At 42.3% G+C, this 25,260-nt stretch overlaps 1 protein-coding gene across 1 annotated transcript; it reads left to right on the top strand.

The window, feature by feature from the left end:
• Positions 1-24,853, top strand: LOC122129854 (golgin subfamily A member 6-like protein 22). Its single transcript, XM_042704594.1, has 7 exons — positions 1-173; positions 8,364-10,543; positions 17,940-18,124; positions 22,447-22,500; positions 22,762-22,933; positions 23,122-23,391; positions 24,534-24,853. Exons 1-7 carry the CDS (start codon positions 1-3, stop codon positions 24,689-24,691), a joined length of 3,192 nt encoding a protein of 1,063 aa, XP_042560528.1. The 3' UTR covers positions 24,692-24,853.
• The last annotated feature ends 407 nt before the right edge of the window (positions 24,854-25,260 follow it).

Genomic DNA, 25,260 nt, shown 5'->3' with positions numbered 1-25,260 from the left:
ATGGCCCAGAAACATGACCTGCCCCTAGATTCGTCGGATGATGACTACCGTTACACTGACCGTCTCTCAGACCATGGCCACAAGGCCCCAGACAGTGATAGTGCCTCCGACTGCCCCTCTGACTATGGTTACCCAGAGCGTTACACCCCTGAGCCACGAGTCAGGCGAGTCAGGTTCGCTAATAACTAACTGTCTGCCAAACAACACAAGCCACCCTGCACTGACAGTAAGACAACTGCTTGCCCAGGGATCTCACTTTTCTTGTAGTTGTATAGGCCAACTTGGATTTGTTAGCGACAGCAGCAACTTCCATCAGTCTGAACTGGTATTTCATTAAAACCACTGCAGTAGCACACTAGCTTCATACATCCCAGACAAAGCTAGTCATGCACATGTCCACATCCAACACAAGGTTAGGACATTACCATACTGCCACACAAAACCATGATACAGCCATTTGAGCTTTAGATTTTGAGAACATGATGACACCCTTCCGCAGCAGAACCTGCCTGAAGGTCAAAAACAGCAAAGGCTGCCAAGACTAGTCAGTCACTAGCCATCTACTAGTCAGTATTGTCATTCAATCTATTGAGTGGTCCAACAAACACACTCTTGGATTCTCCAGCAATGGCTTTATCATTGTATCAGGTGCCACTATCTCTGCATCTCAGCCTAACAAGTTGACATCACTAACATTTCCTATTCTCACTAACCCTGATGAGTAGATGACCCACTGGTTTATTTGTTGTATGCTATGTCATTGTCATTACTGTTTATTTGGATCTTGTCTTTTGTAACTTAATGATTTTGTACCTGCTTAGCCAGGATAGATAGTATCAACAAATGCCCAGTACTGATGTTACAACTTTGACTGTCTGACCAATGAACTTTTCCCACACATGGACTATGTACAGTTGTGCTCACTGGATCACACATCCGGTGCAATCCCGTGACCACAGGGGGGATGTAGGTACACCTGGAATGGTCCATTGTGTTTGACTTTAATCAGTAGCTTGCGTCTGATTTCAGCCGGAACCTACGTCAGACTTTACCTGTCATAAAAATGTAACCTGATGCATTTCTTAACCACGCCCACCTGAGCGTGGATAATAGCCGCATCTCCCCAGATGTGACCCTCTCTCTCTGCCGGCGCCCACCTGGCACGGACCTTTTCACCTCTCTCCCTCCGGACATCGACCGAGGAGCAAGCCTCTTTGACCTCCTCTCACCTCAGGCATCGCCTGCACACGGTGAAGAACTACTCTCTTTGTTCTCACTTCTTACGGCCGACATACGCCTAAGATCTCAGTCACCGAACTGATAAATGAGATGAAGTAAGTTTAGCGAAAGCAGCTAACAATAGACCTGCTAGCTAAATTGCAGAGGAAAGCAGCTAACAATAGACCTGCTAGCTAACTCTACACAACGGGAACAAAAGGCAGACTGCAACGTTCTGAGCGATCAAATCCTCCGACCTAAACTGCAGGGAAACAGACATCACAGCAAGGACAACTTTCTCCATTTACGGACGGCATCATCTCTTCTCTGCCATTTCAACATCGGACTCGCCAGCACGACCCTTTTCATAAAGGACTGGTAACTCTGACATTAACTGGGCATTTAGCTATCCTAGCTATTCACAACCTGGCTAAGCATAAGACTGTTTACATGCCATTGTTCATGTGTTTCATATGTTTTGTTTACTGAACGTAACTGTTTATATATATATGTTCATTGTTAACTGGTAGTTGGCTTCGCCACACCATCTAAGGGTTATCGTTAGGATTGCTTCTCAGACACATCGGGTCTTGCATGCATCCCTAACCATTTCCCTCTTCTAAACATGGCATCTTAACTGCGCACGATTACATATACATTGGCCTTCACATAGCCACACACGCGAAGAGAATACTCGAACTTCGCGCTGCATATAGACTCGCCCTTGTTCACATCACATGTATGTTCGCGTACGTGCACACACATGCACGCGGAACTACGGTGATCAAACAAAGGAACATTCTTTCGGGCGCGCTCCTAACAGCGCAACCCCGAGCTCACAAGCTCACACACATATCCCCTATTCCTTCAATTTATTGGTTAGTTACATTTAGCTAGATTACATATTGCGTGTTATTTTCTTATCATTGTGTAAATAAATACTTTGATTTATATACGCTGGTTTATTTAATGTTACACAAGAATGGACGTTGCCAACCTCTTCTATTCAGAATTCTAATGACCTTCAACCATACTATTAGTAAGGTAACTTTGGTTGTAGTTATTAATTGAATTATTAATCAGAGTTCCAAATTGATAGTATAATATATTTTATGAGACTGATATATTTAACGAGACTGATTTGTGGATTATCTTTACTTTGACCACCGTGGAGGACACTACCCTTTGTGTGGCGCCCCCTAGGTGTTCAACTTAATTGATCTGCCTTTGTGTTGAATGGTTGATGCCTGTCCAATCGGGTGAGATTACCAACATATTGTTGCTGTTGCAAGGACAGCACCAGTGTGTCTTGGTGGCCCTCGCAAAGACAGTATCACGATTTACACACAATTGCACCCACATTCACCCGGCTCCTGCTCACAGGGTAAGTTACCTACATAGTCTGGTACTCCCATGTGAGGCTGGTACCAATTTCACCTACTCCATTTAGGTGCCACAAGGGGTGTGCTTGTTACTCTGACAGTTAACGTATTATTGCAATGTGAAGTCCCGAGCTTTGTTTCCGGTTCCTAGGAAAGACAGGCAGACTAGCGAATTCACTGTGACTGCAGGCATGGGTACCACAACACGGGGGTCGTTCTCTCTCGGGCATACAGTTTGGCTAGGATTAACGCATTTTTCCCCACACCTTTGGCTAATGAGCTGAACGTCACGTTCCCCTGTGGGTTTAATAGCTTCCTGCGTTTGCCAATCGCATTGCCAAGGTCCGGTTGGTGTGTTATACACGCCAAAGTAATCGTTTCCTTTGTAGTCTAGGTGGAATGTGTCCATTCAGTTAATCGAATCTTATCTCGAGTCCACTGACATGGCAATGTTTTGTTATGTCTACAAAGCATTTCTAAAGCTTTACTAGCACTAACAGCTCGTACCATACTAGGTCTATCAGTTACTAAATCCAGACGAAGACTTTTGTTTGAACATAGAGGGCTCCAAGAGAAATTTCCCACCGCTGCGATTGCACCCATATCTACTGTCTCAGTACATTTTTTTCATAGTCGGGGCTGCTGCTTGCGCCACAGCTCCCACATCTTCTATGTGTGACTTAGTAAATGAAGTTAACATGGCAATTTCTCCCCTTCTTTTCGCTATTTTGTCATTATTATGTTTTTAACCTTCAAACTCTTAATAACCAAAATGTTTATTTATTTATATTTTGTTATTACTGCAGTATCCTCTGATATTTATAATGATGGGTGGGGGGCTGCGGGAACTTCAGGATGATGCTCTACTCAAGTATCACAGGTCCAACGTTTAGGGGTACACTAGACTCTTTAAGAAGGGTCTCTAACGTGGGTTATTATTATTGTCACGTCAGAGCCCACACCTGCACCAGCCACGCCCCCGTTAGTTTCCACTCGCTCACTCTCACCGGAGTACTGATCACGCACACCTGCATTACACTCACCGGGTTCCTAATCACCCACACCTGCCACAGCCCCTACATATACCTCTCACTCCCGTCACTCGGTGTCTGGTATTGCACTTCTACGGTTCACAACCCTAAGAATTCCCGCAGCCTGACTATCTTGGATTATCGCTACCGCCGTCATAGTTTGCCTTGTGTTGAGCTTAATTTTTGCTCCTGTTTGGTGTTCGTGCTTAATTCTCGTTCAGTTAATCCTTTGCCAAGTGTGACTTGTGTTTTGTTTTCCACAGCGGCGTTTATAGTTTTGATCATACAGAGGTTGCCTCTCAGTGTTCTTTTCTGCGCACTGATCGCCAGCCCTCTTAGGTCTCGGCAGGGCCACGAGCCTGCGCCCCTCTGTGAGTAGTGACTGTATTCCCTGTGACTGCCGCAGCATCTACGTGTCGACATCATGTTGTCTGTGCTGTGTGTCCCTGGTTGTCTCCATTTGCAAAATAAACTCTGTTTCAAGTATGCAATCTCGAAGTCTGTGCGTTCCGTGACAATTGTTCTTAATGTTCTTAATAAGGGTGTGGATGTTTTTCAAGCTCTCTCCCATTCTTTGGAGGGGGCTAGGGTTGTGGCAACAGGGTTATCAGGGTTGGTATGGATATCTCTCTGTTTTTATTTGCTTTTACATTTGGATTGCTGCACTGCTCAACCTCATATGCATTGTATGTATACCAATTATTTCCTGAAAGCTAATCTACATTTTATTAGCTGGAATGTTAATGGACTGAATAGCCAGATTAAGTGAACTGCTTGCTTAGACCTCTTACATAGACAACAAGTGGATGATGCTTTCATGCACAAAAATCCCATTTAAGAACTGCTGACACTCACTTTGAACTCTAAAACCAGGGGTTCTTTAGTAGTGCTGAAACGCAAACTCTCAGAGGTTCAGTAGGGGACCCCAGAATGGGGTCCAATTAAGGGGTTGATAAGAGATTCATCAATCTTTTTCCTCCCATCTTAAAAAAAGCAGACTCCTCAAAATAAACATTACTAGGCCTTACTAGGCGAAATATCTGCAACAAGAACTGAGTTTAACTCTTTACTGAGGCAGAGGGCAGAGTCCTTGACACATAGAACTAGGAGAACATATTACTTGAATGGATCTAGGCCAATTATTAGCTTTAAGGTTTAAAAATAATGAAAAATATTCTTACATCCTGACCATCAAATCACACCTTCGCACTTAAACTGAGCCTGGTGAAAATAATTCAGCATTTAAAACATTCTATTCTAATCTATATAAATCAGAAGTAACACTAGACTCAAACATTTGAAAAACTTTTTCCATGGTCTGGATTTGCCCTCTCTCTCCAAACACGATTCCAAAAGACTAAATTCCCCCATCTTCCTAAAGAGGTTACGAAAGGCTCTTGTCAACATGAAGAAAGGGAAATCTCTGGGCTGGGACTGTATAATACCAGAGTTATATCTTGCTTTTTGGGGCATTCTTGGTTGATCATGTCCAACCACGGTTGGACATGATCAATACTGCGATTTATAAAGGTGTACTCAGATCAGGTGCTAATACTGCTATAATCACATTGCTTCCCAAGCCAAACAAAAACCCTTCTCAATGCAGTCATTGTAGACCCCTACCCCTTCTCTTTGGGTATCAAACTCTATGATAAAGTGCTTGTGACACACCTAGAAACTAATTTGACAAAATTGATACATAACGACCAAACTGGATTTATTAAGACCCGATTGGCATCTGATAATGTGCGCCACCTTCTACATATTATTCATGCGGCAGGTACATTTGATGAAGTCCTGTCACTAGACACTGAAAAATCCTTTGACAGGCTAGAGTTGGATTATCTTTGGACTCCTCTGGACACTTTTGGATTGGATCCACAGTTTATTAAGATGGTCAAGGTATTGTATGCCAATCCTTCAGCAATGGTTTACACAGGCAATATTTGCTCCACTCGTTAGGGTTGTCCCCTCTCCCCATTACTTTTTTCCCTCTCTCTTGAACCATTGTCTCAGAAATTTTGGAGGCGACACAGGACACACACACACGCGCGCAGGTAGGCCTGAGGTCACGGTGGACCGTCCTTCCTCAAGGACCCCCCAGGAACAGTGGGCAGCTTGTAAGCACCCGGGGACCAAGTGAAGTGAACTGTACATCTTTGGTCAGGGATGGACATGTGTTCTGTTATTTTGCATGTTTTTTCTGTTGGGGTCCTTAGTGGAGGAAACCCCTTGTGAACACAGGGAGAACATGCAGACTCCACACAGAAAGCCCCGGGAGATTGCCCACCTGAGCACTGTGCACTCTGGGGAGGACCTGCCCCCAGAGCCAACAGCACCCCATGCGGGAATCGAACCCATGACCTTCTTGCTGTGAGGCGGCAGTGCAAGCAGTGCAAGCAACTGAGCCACCATGCCATATCTTTATACGCTGATTATATCTTACTCTATGTCAGCAATGCAGGGTTCTCAATTCCACATTCATTATCCACTTTTGATGTATTCAGCTCTTTTTCTGGGTATAAAATGAACTGGTCTAAATCATCATTAATGCACTTAAATTCAGCATCATCACTCACGCCCCTGCCATCCTACATTCCAATAGTAAGGCAGTTTAAGTACCTTGGTGTGGATATATTCCTTTCTACATCTCTCATAGTATCACGGAACTAGCAAAGAATATATTTATATCAAATTGAAAAAGCTATTGAACGCTGGTCTAAGAACCCAAATTCCCTTCAAGCCTGCATATCAATTGTAAAAATGGATGTACTTCCTCATATAAACTTTTACTCTTCTATGGTTCCCCTTGCACCCCCAACCATACCTTTTGGAGACATATATGCTCCACTTTAACACTTCCAACACTAAGGCCTGTTTTTGACTCTGTTAGGTATTCTGCCATGCCTGATATTTTGAGGCAAAAGTGGCATTGATTGATTATATTCTAGAATACCTCAGCAATAATAAAATGAGAGTAAACAGAATGTAGTCAAATAACTCTTTTACTCTGAACCTTGTAAACATAGGTGTTATCTCCACATAGGTGAGTTTAGCATTCAGAAAGTGTTTGTGGTTTCTATACTAATTATAAGTAATTTAGAAAGTGACTCTTTCTTCACCTAAACCACAATGAATATTGATGAGTTAGGTCTGAATGTATCTGCGATTGCCACTCCCCATTGTCATGTCCTATGGCCTGTCTGTCAAAGACAACGGGAGCGTAATTACTTCACGGGAGCCTAATATTAAATTCTGCGCAGACAACAAACTCCAAACACCGACGTATGTAGCCTAATAAAATTAACTCTGAGCATGATATGTTTTTTACTGTAGAATAGTCTTAGCGACATGAAGTAATTTATATGATTCAAAATCGCCTTGCCGAGTTGACAGTATTAGCCTAAACTCAGAACTCCGAGCATAATATGACATGCGTTTTACTCCCTATAAGTCAGTGTTTCTCAAACCTTTTCAAACCAAGGACCACTTAGCCAATAAAAAATACTCACGGACCATCTAACTAAATAGTATATCCCCGGAACAACAGGCCCCTACCCAGACTCGGCGCAAGACAATTGTTAGCGGCACATGATTTTCGCGGCTGGGCACTCCTTTTTTTTCGTACCGATAGGCTAGTTATAGATATGACAATGCGCTAGGCAAAGCATCTGGAACCCTGCTCCATGCATGACTTGGTTATGTTACAAACTATAGTTCGCTCACAGCCTCATACTCCCATCACACACTCAGACATGCCAATGTATCACACAACACAACCAATAAACACAAGGATGTGCATACCGACCACGCAACCGGAGTAATTCACTACCAACAGTAGGCTAGCCGACTGGCATTAATATAGCCATCCTAGTAGTCAACTTTTTATAATTAAGAGTTGTCATTATCCAACGTCACACAACACAGAATATGGTTATCATCTTGTTGTCTCAGCAGCGGGAGAAAGAAACGCTGTTTGAATGAAGCTCTGCAGTGGGATGATGCCCACTGCGGCTGAACCATCTCGCCGTTACACTTTCTCCTTGTCTGTGTCAGAGGCTTTCTCATTTAATTTTCTTTTCATTGTCCCTGTCTTAAGCCACCAATCCATGACCTTGTTAATAGATTAGGCAACTCTTTAATAGATTAGGCTACTACTGACTGTGTTCTCTTCGTTCTGAGTTGTATGTTAGAAATGTCGCAATAATTTACTTGTGGCCGTCCCGGACCATTACGGGCCACTGGCGGACCACCAGTGGTCCGAGGACCACACTTTGAGAACGACTGCTATAAGTTAATCAACAGCATTCATTACAAGAGCTAGTCAAACGAATACAACTTACTCATCACAAATATCCTCGGCTTGGTCAAGGCGAAGCTCAAAGTGGATACATTTTCCCTCATCGTGTTCAGCTGTATGTATGAGGTAAACGTGGACTTGTTTACAGGTGAAACGGGGTCTTTTCAAATTAGTTGTGGCCACGTCACACAGATTCAAGGTTTCTCTGGGTGTTATTTTTATGTCTGTAGGACAAAAACTCGCTGAGCTTTTAAATGCAACTGCTAAAAATAGCACCAACTGCTCCACGGGGCAGCTCCGTGTTGGAAAGGTTAAGTGATATGCTTGAAGTAAATATTCTAATGTCACAACCTTACTTTTACATAATGATGACTCTACCTTAGAACTGACTTTACTACAATGGGCTTAATCATTGCTCTTCGTTATGAACAGACTTATACCAAACCAACACATCAGGCTACTATTTATATATATTTACAGTATTAACAGTCTCTGTTTCTTTTGTCTAGCTGGATCCCTTCTGCGGATTGTGCTGCTGGGTAAAACAGGCGTGGGGAAGAGTGCCTCTGGGAATACCATCCTGGGCGCTGAGAGGTTCTGCGAGGAATACTCACCTGAATCAGTGACAAGGGAGTGTAAGAAAAACAAAGCCAACGTGTCAGGAAGAGAGGTTGAGGTGGTCGACACTCCCGGACTCTTCGACACATTGTTCACCAACGAGCAAATGAAAAAGGAGATTGGGAGGTGCGTGTACATGACCGTTCCCGGACCCCACGTCTTCCTGCTGGTGATTAGGCTGGGTGTGAGATTCACCGAAGAGGAACGCAACACCATGAAGTGGATTCAGGAAACCTTCTCCAAGTTGGCTCTGAAATACTCCATGGTTCTATTCACTGGTGAGGACTCTATCAAAATATCAGTGGAGGATTATATAAAGAAAAGCGCAGCGCTTAGACAGCTAATTAGCCAGTGTGAGAACAGATACCACACCTTTGACAACACGAAGAGGGACCGTACACAGGTGACCAGTCTGCTGGCCAAGATTGATAAGATGGTAGCGACCAATGGTGGACAGCACTACACTGATCATATGTACGAGGAGGCCCAGAGAAAGATTGAAGAGGAGAAAGAGAGGAAGAGGAAGGAGGAAGAGAAGAGACGACAGGAAGCTGAAAAGAAAAGAGAAGAGGAACAGAGGAAGAGAGAGGAGGCCTTGAAAAAGGAGTGGGAAAGACAAGAGGAAAAGAGACGTGAGGAAGACAGGAAGAGGATTGAGGAAGTAGGCAGACAGAGGCTGGAGGAGGAGAGAAAGAGGAGGGAGGAGGACAGGAGGGATAATGAGAAGAAAAGAGAGGAGGAGAGGAAGGACTGGGAGAGGAAAAGAGAGGAGGAGAGGAAGATACATGAGGAACGGGAGAAGAGAAGGGAGGAGGAAAGGAGGGAGGAGGAGAGGAAAAGAGAGGAGGAAAGGAAAAAAGAGGAGAGGAAAAGAGAGGAGGAGAGGAAGGAGTGGGAGAGGAAAAGCGAGGAGGAGAGGAAGATGTATGATGAACGAGAGAATAAAAGAGAGGAGGAAAGGAAGGAGGAGGAGAGGAAAAGAGAGGAGGAGAGGAAGGACTGGGAGAAGAAAAGCGAGGAGTTGAGGAAGAAATATGAGGAACAAGAGAAGAGAAGGGAGGAGGAAAGGAGGGAGGAGGACAGGAAAAGAGAGGAGGACAGGAATGACTGGGAGAGAAAAAGAGACGAGGAGAAGAAGATACATGAGGAACGAGAGAATAAAAGGGAGGAGGAAAGGAAGGAGGAGGAGAGGAAAAGAGAGGAGGAGAGGAAGAACTGGGAGAAGAGAAGAGAGGAGGAGAGGCAGGAATGGGAGCGAAAAAGAGAGGAGGAGAGGAAGATGTATGAGGAACGAGAGAATAGAAGGGAGGAGGAGAGGAAAAGAGAGGAGGAGAGGAAAAGCGAGGAGGAGAGAATAAAACATGAGGAACGAGAGAAGAGAAGGGAGGAGGAAAGGAGGGAGCAGGAGAGTAAAATAGAGAATGAGAGGAAGGACTGGGAGAGGAAAAGTGAGGAGAAGAGGAAGATATATGAGGAACAAGAGATGAGTAGGGAGGAGGAGAGGAAAAGAGAGGAGGAGAGGAAAAGCGAGGAGGAGAGGAAGAAACATGAGGAACGAGAGAAGAGAAGGGAGGAGGAAAAGAGGGAGGAGGAGAGGAAAAGAGAGAAGGAGAGGAAGGACTGGGAAAAAAAAAGAGAGGAGGAGAGGAAGGAGTGGGAGAAAAAAAGAGAGGAGGATAGGAAGAAACATGAGGAACAAGAGAAGAAAAGGGAGGAGGAAAAGAGGGAGGAGGAGAGGAAAAGAGAGAAGGAGAGGATGGACTGGGAGAGGAAACTAGAGGAGGAGAGGAAGAAACATGAGGAACAAGAGAAGAGAAAGGAGGAGGAGAGGAAGAAGGAGGAGAGGAAAAGAGAGGAGGAGAGGAAGGACTGGGATAGAATAAGAGAGGAGGAGAGGCAGGCCTGGGTTAAGAAAAGGGAGGAGGAAAAGAGGGAGGAGGAAAGGAAAAGGGAGGAGGAGAAGAAGAACTGGAGGAGGCAACTAGAGGAGAAGAGTAAGTGTTCACTTATGTGATAAAAGCATGTAACTTTGCACATTTACCTCTTACCATGTAACAATCAATTTCTGCTATGGATCCAAGCTTGGTTAAGGTCCGGACTCGAGATCTGTGCATGCCATGAAGTTGGCGACATGGAAACGAGGCTAACAAATTACAAAAATACAAAAGTTAACTCTGATATATGTGTTGGTGTGAGGGGCAGTAGGTGTTTGGGGCAGTAGGTGTTTGGGGCAGTAGGCGTGAAATCAGATCATAATGGGCACAATTAAATCTGTTAGATATTTAAATTATTTTGGTAAATTTCAGTTGTATTTTGTGTCTACACTGAATGAGTGCTGTCATCATGTTATCTTCCTGAGATGGGTGAGAGAGAGTTGTTCTTCTCTTAGTGAAAAAAACGTGATCATATTTAGTTATTATTTTTTCTGCTCTTAAGGAAAACAATCATTCACAACAATCACTCTTAGGGAATTATCATATTAACTAATTTTTTCCCCTGGCGTATGTTTGCATTGTAGCAGGCAAAAATAAATCTGTTTAATTCATGAATGTCTTGGTGTCAAATTTCATATTCCTTGTGCTCCCACCTCACACCCACACAGACTCCAGCCTATACATTACTATGCAATAAATATTACAATTACAATTTTAAATTTTTACAATTACAAAAAATTATATATTTTTAGGACACATACGCGCGCACGCACACACACACAGACACACACACATACATGCATGCATGTACATGCACACATTACTTTGCCATCTGTTACGTGCACGGCTCAAATGCATGAAACAAAGTTATTTATTAATGATTACAGGTATATATTTATTTATTAAGTATAAGCAAACATGTGGTGAATGTCAGTGTTGTGAATAGAAACTAAATATGTAAATTCAGTTAAATGGTAATTCAAAACAAACAACGACGACAATCCAAAGACCAACGACCAAAATCCAATCACTATCCAAAATCCAATCTCTGACCAACGATAACCAAATGCCGGGAATCCAAAGCTCTCCCGACTGCCATCTGATCAGGGCTTTTGTAGTCTAGCCCATCAAGGATACACCTGTTTCCAATCACCTGCTGTAAAGACAGAGACAGAACAGGCATGCAAATATGATGGGGCGGGGCCTTGACCCGCCAGGGTCGTAACACATCCTTTCCTAACAAAGACTTTAGTGGTGCATTTGTGGTGAATGTCAGATTCATCATAAAGGCAAGTGTTCACAATTGGGTGAAATGGATAACATTTTTGCCATGATGGGGACAATACTTGGCAGTAATGTGTTACATGATATTCCTAAAAGCTCTGCAGTTTAGGAGGCGCTCACTCTGCAGGGATTCCCAACCAGAGCCACATCGCCATCTAGTGGGCTATTAAGGTAAAAACAGTAAAGCGAAACAGGCATTCATGCAGTCATATCCTTCCTCTGATGTCTACCTTCAGATAGGTGTCTCCTTTGTTGTACAGCAGTGAAGGCCAACTCTCAGTTTGCTCAGAAACATATATACTGAAAGGGTATAGGCCAAATCCTTTACTCTTAACACACACACACACACACTTCCTTTCCTCTAGGGTTTGGGTTAGCACACACACACAGACACACATGCAGCCATATCTAATGACTCATTCTGAAATGATATAAGCCAACTCGACTTAGTTCATTTTAATCCCCATGGCTTTGTGTTCAAAGACAGGCCTTCTAGCAAGTTAAAAACGTATTGTTTGAATTTGAAGAAGTTGCGCAAACTTGTCACAATCAGATACATGACACAGGATGCACATCTTTTTTTCAGTCAAAGCACACTCTTCCCTAATATCAGCAGGTCACCATTAGCAACAGTGCATGTATGCTTGAATATCTTTTTTTTTTTTAATCTTGAGGTTTTTCTTGCTAGCAAGTAATCTCATGTTCCATCACTTCTTCTCAGTATTCAGCCATTTTCTCTCATAAGGGCATAAGTCATTATATTATATCACATGATATTATATAATATTATATGTTATTATATTATATAAAGGTCCAGTATTTAGCAGACACTTTTATCTAAAGCGAGTTACATTCTGCAGTGTCTGGTAATGAAACATGGACGGTTGAAGGGCAGCTAACCACTGTACCAGCAATGCTATACTATTTATTATATATTATAATACAGGTATTATTATCAATACTATTATTGTTGTTGTATTATTATTATTATTATTAATATTTGTATTTTTATTTACTCTTTTTCATTTTGTGAAGCATTTTGGTAAAACACACTGTATCTGTCAAGTGGATAACATGTATGAAAATGAATGCAACGTCAGCGATGAGTGTGACAGAGGAGGCACTCAAAGGAAGTACACGCTGAGCCTTATCTTACATCAGTGTGATTCATATTGCGACACTCCAAACCACTTAAGCATAGAATGTCCGAGAAGCTCATCCTCAGCAGTTGCATTCTCCTCTGGTAGGAACATGTTTTTGAACTTCAAATAAATATCCATGATAGTGTTGAAAGAGCAAGGTCAGTAAAGACGGCCTGATAGGCCTACTTTTATGTTAAAAGTTCAGATCTGTGCACCACTGAATTTTATTTCATCTATTTATTTATTTCAGAATTATGCTTGTTGGTCTTTGGCTAAAGTGACAACAGAAAGAACTATACGCTTACAATCAGTTAACAAGAACATTACAACCTTACATTGACCAGATAGAAAAAGTCTTTCATTAGGATGTATTATTATGTGAGTGAAATAATCAGCCTGGTCCATTCTAATCAGTGTGATGTTTGCACAGGACTATACAGCCATGTTCACAAAGCTGACTGCAATCATGTTAATGGTATCCCAGTTGTCTGCTTCAGGTAGGAAATCATGGTTCCTTTACCACAAACACTTGTGGATTCATCTTCTAATGTCTTTGTGATTTAGTATCTGCAACATAGAAAATAATCCCGTTGACAGGACAGTTAAATATTAAACTGAATGAGGACTGGAAGCAGTGGCGTAGCGGGGGTTTTGGCCGCCCTGTGCGGTAGCCAAATTTGCCCCCCCCCCCCCCTTCAAGGAGGATTTCCTACTGGTGCGAATTTTTGTTATTGTTGTCAATATGCCTTTGAAGCTCCGCGAGTTTTTGTCCTAGCGTCATAAACAGAACATCCCCAGAAACCTTGAATGTTCTACTTTAAATATATATACAGTTCGAAAAATAATAATAATTAGCACTTTGTAAGGAGAATAGAATTACAATTTTGCACATTTCATTTTCTGAGTGACAAAACAGCTGCTAACGACCCACCCGTTAGCAAATGAGGGCTATTCATATGTTAAATGCATGGTAAAGAAGGCGGTGTGGACAAACGTATCCACTTTGAGCTGGTTGCTATGGTTACCTAGTTATGCTAGCTAACTAGCTAGCTAAGGAAACTTGTAATAACCTAAACGATTTAAATGGAAGAGTTCAATTTACATAAAATGATAGCTAGTTATCTAGCTGATGTTATAGTCTCCTTGATTTAAATTATACAATTATAATGGGAAAATGTAGAAACCCTCAGGGTGCCTGTGCAACTTTGTATGAACGAGTTCATATTCATGAGTTCATATTGACTCATATTAACACGAAAAGTTCAGCGCATGTATTACCTTACCTATGTGTGTGTAAAGAGTGCTGATATGAAATATGAAAACAACCAGTAGACACATCTATGTGTATAATGTTCTTCTAAAACTTAGGATACCCTGCTTGAAAATGTTGCAGAGTGCAGTCCAGTAAGTAAACTTTGGCACTAAACACAAAGACGTTCCACCAAGATGTTCACACGCGCAGGTCGTGGGAGATTGTTTACAAACTGTTGAACTAACACTTTGCTAGGGAGACCGCGCCACTACAAAACCTTATACCAGCACCATATACTAAATTCGGCCATTTGGGAAAACAACTATTATCAAAAAATTAAAAAAAAAAAAATCACAAGAAAGTTATACAATTATAGTATTGGCCGCGCCCATTCAATTGGCCGCCCTGTGCGGTCCGCACACCCCGCACACCCCACGCTACGCCACTGTCTGGAAGCCTCTTGTCACATCAGCTTACAGATTGACACGTTGCTTTATGATGCCTGATGAATTAGGTGTTGGCACATACACAATATTCAAAGGCAGACAGGGGGCTTCTGGTGTTCTTCAGGCTTTATGTATTTTATCCTGTAGTGCTCAACACTTTAAAGGAGCAATATGTAGGGTGACCAAACGTCCTCTTTTACCCGGACATGTCCTCTTTTCGAGACCTAAAAAATGCGTCCGGCAGGGATTCCAAAAACGTCCGGGATTTTGCCTCGTTGGATATTTGTTTTTCTCTGGGTGTTTCACAAACTAGTTATTACGTCCTTACAAGTTTTGGAAAGGGTATCTCCCTTACGTTCCACCTTCTTGCGCGAGCTCTGACTGTAGAGAGAACTGTCATTGGTCGACCGCCTTCCCAGTGTTGCCAGATAGGAAAATTATCCTCCAAATGCGATCATTTTGTGCCTTTGATACTGTGATGAATGTAGCGTCAATTACGTGATGGCTTGTATTTGGTTGGTGACGTGATTGAGGATGTGAGACACCTGGACAGAAATTTTAAGAATGGCATGGTGCGTAACCAGTGGCGTATCTATCCCTAGATAGAGCTGGAGCTGGAGCCCCCCCAAAAGTTTCCTTAGCCCCCCCAAAAATATATATATTTTTATTTTGAGATCGTCAAATTAACACCTAACAACCTATTTAGTGAACTTATTTTGTTTAATTTTTAGAGTTAGAAATAAAATAGACTCGAGTAGCACAGGAATCCCGCCTGTTTGAGACTGTGGTGGCAAGTGCACGGCTCTGTTTGGTCGTGAGTGAGTGAGTGAGCCTCGCGAGCGTGCAGACAGACGGTCATAACGTCTAGTAAACAGACTTGGAGCGACTGTCCGACCCAAGCTGGTGAAAGCTGCCATAATCAGCTGCTGGATATAAAGGTATAGCACATGAAGTTTTAAATAGTAAAAAAAAAAGAAATGGTTAAATCACAAGTTAATTATAGATGTCGTGGCTCTCTTTTATCATGCCGGTTCATTGATCCTGTGGGTATGCTGCCCTACTCAGTAGCTCCGCCAGCTATAACTAGCTGGTGAACTCTAGCCTACAACGTTAACCTACTCACTTGAGCTGCAAATCCCTACCATGCTACAGTATAATTAGCACCTATCTCAGCAGATGTCTTTAATATGTTTATTGTTGTGCCATATTTAAAATCAAAATTTGTTAATTTCTCTTCCTAAAGCCCCGTAGAGGACACTATTTAAAAGGATATTTTCAAAAATGTTTTATGGGGGAGCACGTCCCCAGACCCCCCTAGTTGTACTGGGTCACAGGAAAAATAATAGGTTTTATCTAGGGGCTTAGCCACCCCAAAAGTGGGAACCTAGATTCGCCCCTGTGCGTAACCTCGCTGTTACATTACAATACGCCATTTCCAATCTGGCAACACTGAGCACCTTGCCGCCTCCACTAGTTGCATCGTTTACAATAGTACATGACATCTGCATGTAAAAAAGATGTCAAAACTTCAAATCTGGTCACCCTAGCAATATGTATCCTGGAAACCAAGCGTTTATAGTTCAAAATATTGGAGAGCGATGAGATGATGATGAGATGATGATGCGTGTACACGTTTTTTGTATGGCACTTGTATGGAAGTAAAGTGTCTGTCTCCATGCAAACATCAAATCTGGCTAGGCTAGGCCTGCACTAATGTAGCTCAAAGAGCAAATCTGGCTAGGCTAGGCCTGCACTAATGTAGCTCAAAGAGCAAATCTGGCTAGGCTAGGCCTGCACTAATGTAGCTCAAAGAGCAAATCTGGCTAGGCTAGGCTAGGCCTGCACTAATGTAGCTCAAACATCAAATCTGGCTAGGCTAGGCTTAAACTAATGTTGCTCAAACATCAAATCTGGCTAGGCTAGGCTAGGCCTGCACTAATATAGCTCAAACATCAAATCTGGCATAGGCTAGGCTTTGATTTCTCAAGGATGACTCAAATGGCCTGCACTAATGTAGCTAAAGAAATGAATGTTGTTAAACAATAGAAACAAGCACGTATGATTTCAATTCTTAAATAGTTAGGTTTCCTGATGATGACCAGGTTTCACCTAATTTACAATATGTACACACAAGAACACAATATGTACACAATAAGAACACAATATGTACACACAACAAGAACACTAATTGAAAAAAGTTTCAGATGTGAGTGACACACTATCTTTCTATCTTGGGCTACTGTAGAATGCTGGTAAACATACAAATATCGTAGGCATCATCCATTTCACCTTTGCGTAAAGTATGATCATGTCTCTTTTGCTTCATGTTGAGACCAACCCCACCATATTTGAACAGTCTTTTTTATATACAAACACCTCCCGCACAAACTAGTTTGTCAGACTACTCCAACATCAAAGGCTACTTCTTCCATCTAAACACCATGTTCAGCAGAAACAGATGTGTGAAGTTGCCAAAAGACTGCTTGCTCAAGATACAGCTTCAAAAGTAAAAAATAAATAAATAAAATGTCAGCAGGGAGCTTACTGTCACGGGATGCCAGGATAGATTTAGATCAGTTTATTGTGGAGAGCCAAGCCAGGCAAAGTAACAAAGAAAACAGAATTCAGAAACACAAAAGAACTAAACACTGACGATAACGTCCAACACAGGTACCACACAGAAGATTATGCCTAACTCAGGCAAAGCAAAGTAAATAATCTTTAACTAAGGAAAACCTCGTGAGGCTGGAGCGCTGCACGGTAGAATTAGGCACAGGGGCGCGGGAGAAAACAGAACGGTAAACATGAATAACTAATCGACCTGGGGATCGTTGAATAGAGGCTTCGGTGATGTGGAAATCACCAATCGAGATTGTTTGGGAACTGAGTGCCTGTGAGTTGCGATACTGGAGCCCTGGACAATGTGGAAATCGCCCGTCCAAAGTTGGAGTTAACAGAGCGACCTGGTAGTCGCAGGATGGCAGAGAAAGCCGGAGCTGTTGTCATCGGTGTGAATCCGTAGTTTGACGAGGTCCGACAGAGAAGTGAGGAGTGTAGATAGTGTGGGAAACCGGTGCAGGTGATTGCGTTATCAGGTGAATGTGAATGATGCACGTGCAGGCGATTGGGAAGGTGACTGAAGTGCAGCTGGGAGAGTAAGGGCTCACTCAGACGTGTAAGAGAACTTAAATAGTACATAGAAAAAAAGTATATATCAAGAAAAATAAACAGAAAATGTAATATAGAGTGGCAGTTGTATACTGCAGTCGTAGTCAATATTACACTTGGAAATTGAAATGCATTTTTCTTAACGCCCCAGACACCACTTCCAGTGGGTTACATGGACCCTGTGGTCCTCCTGGACCTGCTGGACCCCCAGGTGTTCCTGGACCTGCTGGAACCCCAGGTTTTCCTGGAACCCCAGGTTTTCCTGGACCTGCTGGACCCCCAGGTGTTCCTGGACGTGCTGGACCCCCAGGTTTTCCTGGAGCCCGAGGTGCTCGTGGACCTTCTGATAGTACGTCTGACAGTGGGAGATGGGTATATGTTAGAAATGTATTAGTAATCATAAAAGGGTTAAATATCTGTTTTGAATGCAACAGTTTTAGTTGTAAACATTTTTTAGGTATGTTTTCATAGGCAACTGGTTTTAGTATCATCTTGAAAATCATTTTGATGGCATAATGTCATGGGAAGGACAGATAGACGCATCAGGGGATGAGGTTTACACTAAAGGTGGAATGAAGTGAAGATGACAGATATGGTGCTGAGCTTAACCTGTATTGTCACACTTGGAATAAATGAAGACAGCAATGTAACACAACTCACAATGTGTGTGACTACAGCATGAAATCACCCTCTATATACTCTCTTACAATAGAATGCATTCCATAGCGTGAATAGTACAAATCTGTTGATTGGATACATGTACTAATTAAACTTCAAATCTACTATGTATTCCAGGATTTAGGTACTGTTACGTCCACGTGGCTCAAAGTGGAGATAACATAAATGGGGAGACCACACAGAGTTAAGGTTAATAGCAAAATATAGTTTATTTAAGCAAACCAAATCAAATACTTACAAAAGTCAGTCAATGGGAGGCAAGCAAAAGTAAAGATCAATGTAGTGCAGATCAGCATAGTGTATGTGTAGTGGTAAAATGGATAGCAGAGGGGACTGAGGAAAAAGGTACTGCAGCCAACCCCAGTAGCTGCAGGCCCTGAGCTAGCCGAGAAGATCAGAGAGACCCAACTCACATCAGGAACTCTTTTTAAATGTCCCCGCCGATCAGCTGCCATCTAGCCACGTTGGCCAGACCAGACAGCTCCCCCTGTAGACCGGAGGGAGAGGGACAGCCCAAAGTCTTATTATCCAGGGTTTGAGTGAGGTAGACCCAGCACGGCCAAGCCGGGCGTGACAGTACAAAGTAAAATGTTATATTAACAGAACACACTTTATCTGATATGAAGTCATATACATGACATGAGCTTCATTAGCTGAGGACAGGTGACGATCCAGAGAGCACAAAGACAGCGGGTTGGATCTGGACTGTTTCCACCAAACTGATCCGTTCCTTAGTCCAAACACACTCTGGCCTCGATCCGCATGACAGATCTGCAGCAGGTACGGGCCAGGACTGGTCCAGCTGAAATTGAAATTATGTAACAATTACAGTTGATTCTTGTCAAATTAACCTGTTAGTCCAAACATTGTAACATCATTACCATACTTCTCATCGAAATAGCTGTGGCTATCAGATATGTCTATATAGTAAGCTAACATAAATGTTAACCTAAATTTACTGCATGGACAAAATAAGATAGCTAGGATAGCAATATTTGCTTGTAAGAGTGACTAAAATGTTTACCCGGGATTCAAACTCGGGTCTCCTGTGTGGCAGACGGGATGTCTACCGCTATGCTACGGGGAGATGTTGGAGACTCAGATGCAGAGACGAGGACAAGTTCAGTTTAGATAAGTTCCAACAATAGTCTTTACTTGAATCAGACAAAAGTATCCAAAAACACCAGGGCAAGAAATCAGAGTACCTCCAGACAGTAAAACTCAGTCTAGGCAGTTAAACAGTTCCAACAAAAAGAATCCAATAACAGGTTATCAAAGTTTCTCGGAAAAAAAGACTCAAAAGCAGGTAACAAAATTCTCAAGAGAAAGACTCACAAGCTAAACTCACACAACGCGATCACAGGGAGTCAAATCAAGACTGAGCCAAAACACAGAAGATCAGGCGGCTTATAAAGGAAAGCAAACAAGGCTCAGGTCAACACAATAACACTATGATGACATTAGTGACAAGAATCAAAACAGGGGCTCACATGGTCAAGAGGGGTATTGCAGTACAAAAAAACCTGACAGTGACAGTATCAATTATTCTGTCACTTCTCTAGCTTCACTAGCTAGCTAACCCAACTACAGTAAATCCTCAAATAAATACCGGGATTCAATTAGAGGCCGGGCTTCAGATAGTAGCCGAGGCGTGGTCGATACCGACAAATAAAGGCCGGGCCCCGAATACAGGCCGGGGGTAAAATAAGGTACCGGAAGCCTATTTTACTGTAGCCTACCAGCATCAGTCCATCAGCACAAAGCAGACATCACGATTTAATTGAATGCATTTCATAAATAAATGTTCTCCTCATGTTTAATGTTGTTGGCTAATTTCATGGGCTGTTTGCAATAAAAAAGGAAATGTTACAGCCTACTAGGCGAATTTGTTATTATACAGTTACTTGCCAAAACGATTAGCCTGACGATGTCATACTCATAATTCTAGTCAGAATATGAGTCTGATACTGCTCCATTGGGCTGTGATTATGGGGCGTGTTTCAACCAAACCAGGAAAAAATGCCTCTTCACTCAATTGGATCAACTTAGTCGTCATCGGGGCCAGCTGATGAATACAATATTTACCGAATCCCGTAGGAAGGACGGAAAAACATATTTTCGATCGACAAATGCCTTGATCGCGTTTCTCTGTTCCTCTTTCGAAATTAATGCGATGTCGATGTCTTCTAAAACATCTCTATCTACGCATATCTCAGTTCTCCAGCGGTTGAAAACGAATTCAACCCAAGTGACGTGGTTGATTACGTTACGGTTGATCATCTGTCCATCATCGTATAAAGCCCGCCCTGACAATTTGATTGGTCTGATAAGTTTTTTCGGGCATAATTTCTCCCCAACGGAGCGATGCCAGACCGAACTTCCCGACCTAAAATTTTGTGGGAGGGGCTAAGTTCGTCTGGCATCCAGGCTACAAAACGAAAGAAGACATTCCTCCAAAATACCCCTTTTTAATGATTTTGTTGCCGTTTCGTGATTTCCGCTAAGAAAAATTGTTCTTCAGGCTAATAGAACTTTAAAGTTCCAGGTGTTGCGTAGCAACTCATTACTTGCTGACTTCAAGTTACAATGACTTTCCGCTACGTTAAATGACCGGACTACTTGCGGAATGATATGAAAGATGTGAATTAGAAATGTAACTGAGCGTTGGCACTTAGAACTTTATATAATAAGAATGACACAGGCTTGGAAGTGAAAACAGTCTTGTTTACTTTGTAATCAGACAAGAAGTGACCCAGTCACAACGTGAGAGCCAGAATACCTTTTCCAAGTACGGAAACCCAGAGGGGATAAAATACATTTCACATTCACTCTTCAGCAGTCTCATACCAGTCTGTTACAGAAGCACAAAACCCGTTGCCAATGACAGCGGCCATTAACTTTTCGCAGTGGTGAATATCAAGAAATGACAGACCTGCTACCGTTGGGGTGCCCCATTCAAATCAACTGAACTTTTTGGAACATTCTGAAGAGCCGTATAATAAGTAAGAAATAAAGGCCTGCCCCTAATAAAAGCCTGCCCCAAAAAAAGGCTGGTGTGCTGGCTGCTTCCGAAGGAGAATCCATGTAGATCAGTTTTACTGAGTTAGCGTATCGCAAAAAGCTATCCGACTGCTACGTGTTGTAGAGATGGGGATGCGTGGTCATAGCACACTGTTCAACGCAAATCCAACAACTATCCTTGCAGCTCGGTTATGTAAAACTACTAAGCTCTGTTAAAATAAGCCTAGCAAAGGACACAATAGCTTCATCTCAGCGCTAACATAGACAAAAGTGGCCAGTATTTTACAGAACAAATTTTACATTTGTTTCATTCTAATAATATCTGCTCCTATTAGCTTAGATCCACATTACGGATTTGGGCCAAATCAGTGTACCGTTTTTTAAACAAATCTTCTGGGGCTTTGGGGTGAGGGGTGGAAAACGAATCTGAGCCAAATCTGTAAGCCGGCAGAAATACTGCACTGCTTGCAGTTTGGAATATTTAAGATGAAACATCAATCTGGCATGCACCTGGCCCACAATCACAAACCATGTGAGCTGCAGACGGATCTGAAGGCTGGATCTGGTTCAAACTAATTGCTATCTGGTTAGTTACTAGCATACCAGCTTCGTGCATGAAACCTGCTGTGTGGAAGAAATTGGCTTGTTATTTCTCACTGGTGTGAATACATGAACTTGCATGAAAGTAGCTCACAATATATGTTTCACTGTCTCAGGTAAGAGAGGATCAGGTATTAACCCAGGAATACAAAGACACTTTGATATAACCAAGAGAAGAGGGGTCGTGAAAACTCACTCACACCTCCCTTAGGTCATTTCATATAACAGGAACTTCGACCAGAAACTCTTACATTTTAACCTAAGTCCAATTAAAAGCAACAAATACAAATTAATATAAGATTCATTGGATTATTGATTATTGTCAATCATTATTAACTCTGATCCTTAATTCTGATTTTGCAACTCCTTCAGGACCAGTCCAGTACTGGGGACCATATTGTGAGAGAAGCATTAGAACCACTTCAGGTATGGACGACCTCCCGGTTCTGTAGTTGACTCCATTGTTTTTACACCTAAAGCTTTTGGGGCAGTATAAAAAGATGTGTACTAATACAGTTGCACATGTGGGCAGACGGTATGAATGATGCCACAAATGTATTTGTTATTTTGTCTATTGATTTGTTTGTTTGTTTGTTTGCAGAGCTGATGGTGTCTGTGACCCCCGATAATGTCACCGAGGGACAGAATGCCACTTTGACCTGCAGGTCTTCTTGTCCCCTCCGTCAGAATGCCAAACTTGTCTGGTACAAGAACTCCCAGCCGCTGCCTAAGAAAAACTCCACCATCAACAACACACTGTACCTAGACCCAGTCAGCAGTGAGGATGCAGGCAGCTACTCCTGTGGGGTGGATGGCTACGAGGACGATCTCTCCCCAGCAGTGACTCTCAGTGTCAGATGTGAGTATGTGTAAGAGGATGCAAAGCACAATACTGCATATAATACACACTTAGGAACATTCAGGGTGGTTACTATATCATGATAATAATACATTGATGGGGTCAACAGGTGGGTATGTGGGATTTCTTTACTTATTGGTTGGTTAGTTAGTAAGATTGTTTATTTGTTCATGTATTTATGTTTGAAGATGCACCAAAGGCTCCCTTTGTCTCAGTCAGTCCCTCTGGTCGTATAGTGGAGGGCGGTTCACTGACTCTGATCTGCAATAGTGAAGCCCACCCACCGGTGTATAACCACTCCTGGTTTAAGAAGACTGCAACTGGATCTGTACAGATAGGATCAGACAAGAATCACAAATTCAGTGACATCATGTTGGAGGACAGTGGACGTTACTACTGCGTCGCAAAGAATGAACTTGGCGAAGAAAGCTCCAGCATGATGTACATAGAAGTTACTGGTAAGAACACTTCATCCTGTTTGCTCCCTCACATTAGACTGATATTGGCCATCTTTAGGCCTTCTGAACTGTTTTTAATGCTGGCCAAAAACAGCTGAATATGAATTCAGTGTGATGGAGGAGGTGGATATTGAATATGAAATTAAGAAGTTTGTGTTCTTTTCAGAAAAAAAGTTTAATGACAAATGAGTGTCAGCTTCCCCATAGAATGTACAGTGTATGACATGGATAAGCTTTCAGTAGGATTCCCACAGTTATTCAAATTCATGTTGAGGTTTATGTTTAACCTAGTTTTTCTTGAATTATTCATGCAACAGTAAAACTCATTAGCTTAATTTCAACACATACTCCTTTGATGCAGCAGTTATGTGTTCAGTTGCCTAAGAAAACATACCCCAAAAGGTGGTAAATAAGTGCGTATTGTTGGTTTAAAGCAATATTATGTAGCAATTTTAATAACAGCTTTAAAATCATTATGGTAATACACTGACCTGTAATACGGAGATTGGCGTCTGTGCCACTGCAACAGCATGCCTGGTACGCCTACATAACTACGTAATGCTTTATGGCACCACCTCACACAATAACAACTAGACCCTTCTGCTAGCTATAAGAGGAAGCTAGCGTATTCTCTGTATGGACATCATGGCAGAGGTGAAAAAGCAACCGAGGAAGATGTCAGAGGAAAACAATGACAGGAAAAAGAGAGAATAACCAAGCAAGAGACAGAACAAGAGTCAGTCTCGGACAGGCTTTTACTCGTTGGCAAGAGCTATTCAGTCAGATGCAGAGCTGGCCTTCTTTCTGTTGCACTAGTCAGTTATAACTTATTAGCTGTCTTGCTATGTCTTGTATCGCACTTGATGGATGTTTGGCTGTGTTTGCAAAGTTGTAGACTCGCTAGTCTTTGGACTACATTGGTGTCACATTTACAGCTGATACGTATTTATTGGACACTGAAACATGTTGTGAGAGCGAATAACATTGAGTTTTTTCCTGCATTTTACTGAAAAATGTAAGAAATGTGTAATTCTTGTAAAACATAAAACATTTTTGCGATCAGGAGCAGAGCTCCATGGGGAGTTTCAGTGCAGGGTGGATGCCTTTGCTCTTCATCACTGCTGTCCTCTTTCCACCATCAGGCAGACTGTGGCTGATCCTGGTTTCTGTCGGGGGGGTGCTCGGGGCTCTGGCTGCTGTGGCTCTGATTGGTGTCATCATCTACAAAGTGAAGAGGTGGGTTTCATCCACTGGCAACTACACTATGAAAGACAAACTAGACGAACTAGGAAAAGTTTAAGAAAAAATAACCTCACACCATAGCTTTTCTGTAATTACTCCAGCAAGTTTACTAAGCACTGTCTTCAACTGGTAATTCTTCTTTTTTTTGTAGATGGGCATTTAAAGACACTGCAGATGGAAAGGTATTCTCTCTGGCTCGCTCTCTTCAAGCATATGTCCTTGACTTTTCTCCAGTCACATTAGAAAATTAATATCTCTTATCTCTAATCATCATTAAATATGAAGATGTTAACTAAAAAGAAAAAAAATAATTAATCAGAACAACTTTTTTCATTTGTGTGCTATGCATACATGCTTAAATGCATGTGTGGTCTTCAAGGTGTCAGGAAACTTTGCCTCTGCCTCGTCCAATATATTAGTATAAAGGAACACCTCAGCGGCTGTCATCGCCGACCTGTTTGTAGCAAAGACTCTGGAGCGTTTCATGGTGCTCTATAATCTGTGGTTTGTAGTAGGCTACTACTTTCTTTAGTCACCGACAACAATAATATTGGAAAGTTTACTTGGTTGCAATTGAGTCCATGGTTGCCAAGCCGAATCTTTTAGCTTGCTAACCTAGCTGTTTCT

Source organism: Clupea harengus, unplaced genomic scaffold (genome assembly GCF_900700415.2).
Source record: "Clupea harengus unplaced genomic scaffold, Ch_v2.0.2, whole genome shotgun sequence".
NCBI lineage: Eukaryota > Metazoa > Chordata > Actinopteri > Clupeiformes > Clupeidae > Clupea > Clupea harengus.
This window is presented reverse-complemented; position numbering and strand designations above follow the sequence as displayed.